General features: G+C 34.8%; 1 protein-coding gene across 1 annotated transcript in view; it reads left to right on the forward strand.

Moving 5' to 3' along the window:
- LOC107573987 (circadian locomoter output cycles protein kaput-like) overlaps positions 1 to 7916 on the forward strand; it is a gene marked incomplete at its 5' end in the record, with an annotated part of 14352 nt that overhangs the window by 1559 nt on the left and 4877 nt on the right. Inside the window, 10 exons of the mRNA XM_016260453.1 lie at positions 317 to 435; positions 751 to 833; positions 3677 to 3783; positions 3919 to 4066; positions 4217 to 4292; positions 4993 to 5137; positions 5247 to 5347; positions 5515 to 5595; positions 7017 to 7175; positions 7252 to 7479. Coding sequence (XP_016115939.1) covers positions 317 to 435; positions 751 to 833; positions 3677 to 3783; positions 3919 to 4066; positions 4217 to 4292; positions 4993 to 5137; positions 5247 to 5347; positions 5515 to 5595; positions 7017 to 7175; positions 7252 to 7479 — 1247 coding nt within the window. The remainder of the gene's footprint in view (positions 1 to 316; positions 436 to 750; positions 834 to 3676; positions 3784 to 3918; positions 4067 to 4216; positions 4293 to 4992; positions 5138 to 5246; positions 5348 to 5514; positions 5596 to 7016; positions 7176 to 7251; positions 7480 to 7916) is intronic.

Raw genomic sequence — 7916 nt, forward strand, 5'->3', positions numbered from 1 at the left:
TAATATCATTGAGTGTAAAATGGACTAAAAATGAATGAAAGAATGAACATGATATTGAACAAGATAGACTAAATGTCAAATTTTTTTCCAGCATTCAACATTTTTGTCAAAAGACAAGCTATGTCTTAAAATCAACACTGCAGAAATGTACTGTTTTCGATACAAAAGAGTTTCTTATACCTGAATTAATATTTAGTATTGGACGTTTCCTCGCAGGTGCTGCCCCCTAGTGGTAGGCTAAAGAAAATAAGCTTATTGCTTATTTTCTCTCAAAACACTTCCATTCATGAAGATTTGCTTGTATTTTCCTCTGTAGTGCCTAACTCAACACGTAACGGCTTTGAGGGAGTGATCCAGCGATCGCTGAGGCCCATGTTTGAAGACCGAGTGTGTTTCATAGCAACTGTGAGGTTAGCCAAGCCTCAGTTTATCAAGGTAGGTTGAGCCAAAGCCGACTTGGCACCTTCTCATTGGTCCTGTGACTTCTAATATTTGCCTTACAGACAGTGACAACTTCACTCAGATCTGTTATGTACATATTCATCAGTTTGAATGTATGTGTGTGGGCGTGTTGATAGACACTGTACATGTTTGTGCAAGAATTGCCTTTGTTTTTGAAGACACTGATAAATGACCAGCATGCAAAGCACTCCGTGTGAGAAGTAGGTCACTTGGTTTCTGTTCTCGTTTTTTGTCTGCTAGATGTGCTTATAAGAAAGAACGCTCTTGTTTATAACCTCTGTTCCACAGGAAATGTGTACTGTGGAGGAGCCCAATGAGGAATTCACCTCCAGACACAGTTTAGAGTGGAAATTCCTCTTCTTGGACCACAGGTACAAACTTCATCTGTTCTCACGACTGTTTTTGTGAGCTCTTTGTCAAGCACACACATCATCTTCCCTCTCCCAGAAAACTAAAGAGTTCCTCTGCTAGTTTGTTTCACTTAGGCCCGGATATTACCTGTCTCGGGTGATCTGATCACTAGAGGTCAGACGAGATTTTACTCTGGATAGAATGTTGCGATTGGATTTCAAAGAGAGGATCTCTGATTTCATGACTGTATATCTACTGATACATCACTGTCAGTGTGTTACTACAGTGAGGAACTACTAAGACAGAAGGAAAGAAAGACAAAAAAACATGGAAAGCAGGAAAGAAAGAAAAAAGAAGGAACAGAAGAATGAAACAAGCAGCAGAAGTAGAAAATAATGAGGAATAAAGTTGGGAAAATAGATCTAATGAAGGAAATAAAAGAAAGAAAAAAGAACAAATCATTGCTTGTAAAAAAAAAAAAGTGTGCTTAAAATAAGTTTTTTTTAAGTGTACTTGCAGAATATTAATGAAATAAATGTCTACTAAAGTGTACATACAGTACACTTTCATGTCTGTTTCTGAACACTTGAATACACTTTAAAAAAGTGTACTTTGTAATGTTGTCAAATTAAAAGCTTTACTTTAAAGTATATTATAAATCATCATGATTTAATAATCTTTTGTCATGCACACTTATTTTGATGTGTTGACTAACGTACTAAAGCACAAGTAAAGTACTTGATTATAATTTTAACTATAATGTTACTTGATATTACAAGTGAATATATTTTAAGTACTAAATTGCAGCATTTTCATTATAGTTGTATAATTACAAATATAATTAATATTAATTAATACATGACATGAAAGTTTCAATAGAAATAACATTAAAATATATTTTAGTTTACCATAAATGCCTGTCAGTCCATTTGGCAGTGCATTTTACCCCGAAAGTATGCAAAAGATGTGACTGATCTTGTGGGTACCTCGAAGGTGCATGTTTTATTTTTATTTTTTTTATTGTGGTTTTGTTTTTAAGTCGTGTGTAACCATCAAGGTTTAAAACCCCCATTTTTTAGCACAAGGGTTGATTCACAGGTGAGTTGGTGACAGATTAGCATTGACACTACAATTAACTATTTGACTATTTGAACCTGAAGCGCAGTGGTTCCCAGCTAGGGGGCAAAAAAACTAATCCTAATCAATTAATCGCAGAAAATTTAAAAGTCTTGGGACCCTAGAACAGGGGTGTTAAATTCGGTTCCAGGAGGGCCACTGTACTGTAGAATTTAGCTTCAAACTTCAGGTTTACTAGAAACGTCCAGGCAGGTGTTTTGGGGCTAGTTGGAGATAGACTCTGCAGGACAGTGGTCCTCTAGGATTGGAGTTTGACACATGTGCCCTAGAACATAGTTGTGGACCGTAGGGAGCCTTGAAGTCAAAAAGGCTGAGAACCACTGTCTTAATGCCATTTCTTTACAGTACTTGGTTTTCAAGGAAGTCCTGCACTTCAGGCTGTGTGAGCCTGTGACGGTCATAATACGCTCCCTTCGAAACTGTTCTCAGTTTTTGAAGACATGTTTGTTGTTCATGCTTGCACAGCATGTCTCCGAGTAATCAATAGCTCACGTTCATCCCACAGGCTCAAAGGCTTATACATCTGGAATAACATGAACATAACTTTAATGCCATTATGCTTGGAAAGGTTTCTACTAAATTTAGATGAGTCGTTTCAGAAGAATAGCTGCTGGTGCTGCTGCTACTCTATATTTAATTCAAATCACGGATTCGGTTTAATTGGCCCAGATGCTAGATATTAAAGCAAATGATTTTCCACATTATCAGTTGTTTAGCAGAAGCAAGTGGCACTTCAGATCGTTTTATGCTGTTTTTATCCCAAAACATTTTCATATGACTCAAGGAATGCCTGAAAATCTGTTCCAAGAACTCAGTTTTTTCAAAAAATGGCACTGGGTCATTTTAAAATTGTAAATTGTTTAAAATAATAGATGGTCTGAATTTAAAAATGAAGCAGTTGCAGAAGTTTTGAATTCAGTTCAGTTTAGTTTTCTACTATAAAAACATTCTTTCTAGTCATAAAGTAAAACTTTTGTTTTTTATTTTATTTCTTGAAGACAATGGTGATTCTTTTTTTTAAATTGGTTGTCAGTTTAATCAGACTAAAATCAATAACTCAATAAAAATCAATAAACTATAACATTTAAAACTTAAATTGTAAAATTTAAATAAAAATCTTTCACAACGAAAATGCATTTAAAGGTAAATTAATAACTTTATTAACTTCAACGTGGTGGGAAAATCACCATGTGCACATTTGAACAGGTCTGAGCGTTGACCTTGAAAATACTTTTTTCCTTTTTCTTTTTACAATTCAACATGTTTGTAACATTTGATAACACCAATGACAAGATATCAATGGACAAAGGATCTAGGTTATTCATTAAGAAGGGTATTAATCAAATGTATTTTGTTTTGCTTTTATCACACTTGTTAGACTTTGCACTAATGCTTAACCTGGGAAGCAAATGAAGAAAAAATAAATTAAAAATGAAATAAATAACAATAATTGTCATTAGTGTTATAAAGGGCACAAGGGTTTTTTTCAGACACTTGACAAAATCAAATAATTTTGTAGGATTTTTTTCTGTATTGTTGAAATGTTATTATGTTATTTAACAAACTGTTAGATTATAGAAAAATGCATTTTATATAGAGTTTCTCGACCATTTGAATTCTTTTCCTTGACTCAAAGTCAGTGCACATATTTGTGATATATTTTGAGAATGACCCCACTGAATGCATGTATGCAGATGATGTGAAGTTGCATTGTTGTATTTTGCAGGGCACCCCCCATCATAGGCTACCTACCCTTTGAGGTTCTTGGCACTTCAGGGTACGACTACTATCATGTGGATGACCTGGAGACCCTGGCCAAGTGCCATGAACACTGTGAGTTCAACTACTGTTTGTGTGTACTCGTGTCTCCCCACTTTTAAAAATGGACAGTGCTTTGAAATTTATGAATGAATGGCACTGTCTTGAGTTTAGACTTTGTAATAATAAGATCTCTCTCTCTCTCTGTAGTGATGCAGTATGGTAAGGGGAAGTCGTGCTATTACCGTTTCCTGACTAAAGGTCAGCAGTGGATCTGGCTTCAGACTCACTACTATATCACCTACCACCAGTGGAACTCACGGCCGGAGTTCATCGTCTGCACGCACACTGTGGTCAGGTGAGAGTTTCAGAACACGTAACGTTTGAACTACTAACAAGAAAGAAACAGCTGCCATTTAAAGCAGGATGTGGTGCTTCTGTTTATAGAGATAATCTTAGTTGTTTTTTGTTTTTTTTTGTTTTAAATAATGCTTTTTCTTTGTCTCAGTTATGCTGAAGTGAGGGCTGAACAGCGCAGAGAGCTGGGCATTGAGGAATCACCTCCTGAGATCTCAGCAGACAAGGTGAGACATTTCTAAATTCAGAAATCCCCATTTAGCCACCAATATAACAGGCAAGTTTGTAAAGTATCAATAAATACATTTATTTACGCAGACATTTCTGTATACATTTGATTAAATATGATACTATTAATAGTAATTTTAAATAACTTGTTTAATGTATAATCATTTACTTCCGATATTTATTATTTATTCATATAGATTTAATACATTTTGTTTATATTTTTATTTATTCAATTCTAAATTCCCATTCATCCTCCAAATATAATAGACAAATATGTAAAATGTATTAAACTAATGTATATTTAAATTTTATCTAAGTTATTATTTTAAATATTTAATATTTTAAATATTTAATGTTCTTATTTTATTAATCATTTATTACATTTTAACGTGCAAATAAATATCCTTCTCTGTATTTACACAAATTCAAATTCTTTCAAAATTTAAATTCATCATTCATAAAAAAAAATGCATTTGTTACATTCAAACTAATATATAAATTTTATAAATTGAATACATTTATTTATAGTTTATATAATTATGTTAGATTAATAAACCTTTCAATGAACCTTTTCATTTTTAAAGAATGTTTTTCCCCCCATTATTATTTTCTGTGATGATCAATACTGTGCCATAAATGCTTTTGATTGCACTGAACCCAGAAACACCCTTTAATCCCACTCTGTTTCACTCTGCTCAGTCTCAGGACTCCGGCTCTGAGTCCCAGTTGAACACCTCCAGCCTTAAGGAGGCGCTAGAGCGATTTGATCACAGCCGCACACCCTCCGCTTCATCACGGAGCTCCCGAAAGTCCTCCTCACACACCGCCGTCTCGGACCCAACGTGTACGTATACATACCAAAGAGTGCTCCAAAAAACACAGCCATAGCATGTTAAGATGTTTACACACATTTCAGCGCTGTGACTGACCCATATATGTTTGTGTGTCTGTAGCCACACAGACAAAGCTGCAGACAGACCATAGCACACCCCCCCGCCAATTAGTGTCAGCCATTGAGATGACATCACAGCGGAGGTCCTCTATTAGCAGTCAGGTTGGTATATGTCATGAATATAGAACTCGGTGAAATAGTGTCCAAACACAAAACCCATCTTAATATTGAAATAAACAACAATGTAGGATAAGAAGAGCAAATTATAACGTAACATGAAATTGTCCACACTGAGTATTGACTTGACCTTGTGTGTCGTCCCTCTTCAGTCAATGAGTTCTCAGAACACAGGACAGACGATGGCAACATCTCTTGTGTCTCAGCCTCAACCACTTCAGCCCAGTGTGCAGGTAATTCAACATCCCTATTACTGCATTCAATACCATCACTCTTATTAGAGTTCGGGTCTTTGAGTGCCTGGTGCCACTAAAGCGAGCATGGTGCTTGATGTATGTATACATCTAATTAACCCTTGATGAGTATAATTAATGAGATGTATCCCATTCTTTGATCTGCCACTGACCCAGAGAGAGGAACTGAATAAACAGTTGTTTTTTTTAATTAAAGAAACAGTTCTTTTCAGCGACACAGTCTGTTTCACAATAAATAATGATACGTTATCACAGATGTATTAGTATAAAAGGTAATAGTTTGTGTAGTTTGCACACTTATGTTGGTGGAGGTGACCAAAAGTATAAGTGTACACTACCATTTTTAAAAAGGAAATTAATACCTTTATTCAAAATGCCTGTTTTTGTTCTTTTGAACTTTCTATTCATCAGAGAATCCTAAAACAAGAATATTAAGCATCGCAGCTGTTTTTTTAACATTGATAACAATAAGAAATGTTTCTTTAGCACTAAATCAGCATATTAAAATCATGTGACACTGAAGACTGGAGTAATGACTGCTTTGGCATCACAGGATAAATTACATTTTAAAATATTTTCAAATAGAACACAGTTATTTGAAATCACAATCATATTTAATCATTTAATAATCAATCATCATAATTTATGCATTTAGCAGAAGCTTTTATCCAAAGCGACTTACAGTGCATTCAGGCTATACATTTTTTACCAGTGTGTTTCAATATACAGTTTTTACTGTATTTTTAATCAAATAAATGCATCATTGGTTTCTAAACAATAAAAGATCTTACCAACCCCAAACATCTACTGAATAAGCTATACAAATAACTTTGGGATGCAATTTTTTCCCCAAAATATATTTATTGGTATTTGTTTGAACATTAGAACACAATAGATTAAAAAAAAGGATACTAATATTTACATTTTAATAGATATCTTTTCTCTAACAGGCTTCGGTTTCCACGCTGCTTTGCAGTATTAGCAAACATTCACATATATTTATTATTAATTGCTGTTAATAGTGTTCATCGTCTGTTTGATTACGTCTTTAATTGATTTTTCCGTACATTTCTGCTGTGATTTGTATCGTGAAAAGCGCTATACAAATAAACTTGAATTGAATTGAATATTCATTGCACAAGTATTAAAATCACATTTTAGGTTTATTAAAATAGATTTAAGAATCTGAATATTAGATATTCTTCAGTCTACATTTAGCTTACCTAGCTATTATCATAATGTTTTAAAATTAATTTATATCAAAGGCTGCTGCAAGGTGTCATGTGACCTTGAAGAGCATTTTGCAGAATCATTTTGCATCTGAAGACCTGTAATTTTTCTGGTAGCTTTAACACCTGAGGCCAACTGAAAGTATTATACCTGGTGCTGTTCATTTGTAGCCGGTGCTGCAGTTTTCCACGCAGATGGATGCGATGCAACATCTTAAGGAGCAGCTGGAACAGCGCACACGCATGATTGAGGCCAACATCCAGAGACAACAAGATGAACTGCGGCAAATCCAGGATGAGCTGCAGAGGGTGCAAGGACAGAACTTACAGGTAAGAGCGCCCCCTAGCTTTTGATTAAAGGTCCACTCTCTGCCTCAAATTGACACCCTTTTGTTTGGCTATGCAGATGTTCTTGCAGCCCGGAGGCGGTGGTCTCAACCTCGGCTCAGTGCAGCTGACGCAGGGATCATCCGTGCAGTCAGCGGGCTCTCTGTCCATGCAGGGGGCGGTGGTGCCGACAGGAAGCCTACAATCCACACATACAGGGACACAACACACTGTCACACAGCATCCTCAGCAGGCACCGCCACAACAGCAGAACCTTCTCAGAGATCAGAGCTCCAATCTAACGCAGGTGAGACAGTGATCTTTTCTATGAAAATGCATTTGAAAAATAGCAACGGACGTAGCAAAAAATGTACTATGAATTCAAATTTATTTGTAAAACGTGAGACATTTTCATTTAAGCAATATTTGTTTTCCATATTAAATTCTATATTTAGCATATTTAAATTAGCATATGTAGTTTATTGGGATAAAAAATAAAGTTTAGTCCTTTATATTACTTTATGACAGGAAATCCCATCTGATTGTCATTAACTAAAACTAAAACAAAATTTTAATAAGGTTTAGATTAAATAAACTATTTATATTAGATTAAAAAAAACATTAGAAAAATGTTAACTTGACAACTAACTGAAATACTTTCTCCTAACCCTGAATGAATATAAAAACTGAACTTTAAATTAAAATTAAAAATGTAATATATATATATATATATACCATAAAAAT

This window comes from Sinocyclocheilus grahami, unplaced genomic scaffold (assembly GCF_001515645.1).
Source record: "Sinocyclocheilus grahami isolate Dianchi unplaced genomic scaffold, SAMN03320097.WGS_v1.1 scaffold2084.1, whole genome shotgun sequence".
In the NCBI taxonomy this organism is placed as follows: Eukaryota; Metazoa; Chordata; class Actinopteri; order Cypriniformes; family Cyprinidae; genus Sinocyclocheilus; species Sinocyclocheilus grahami.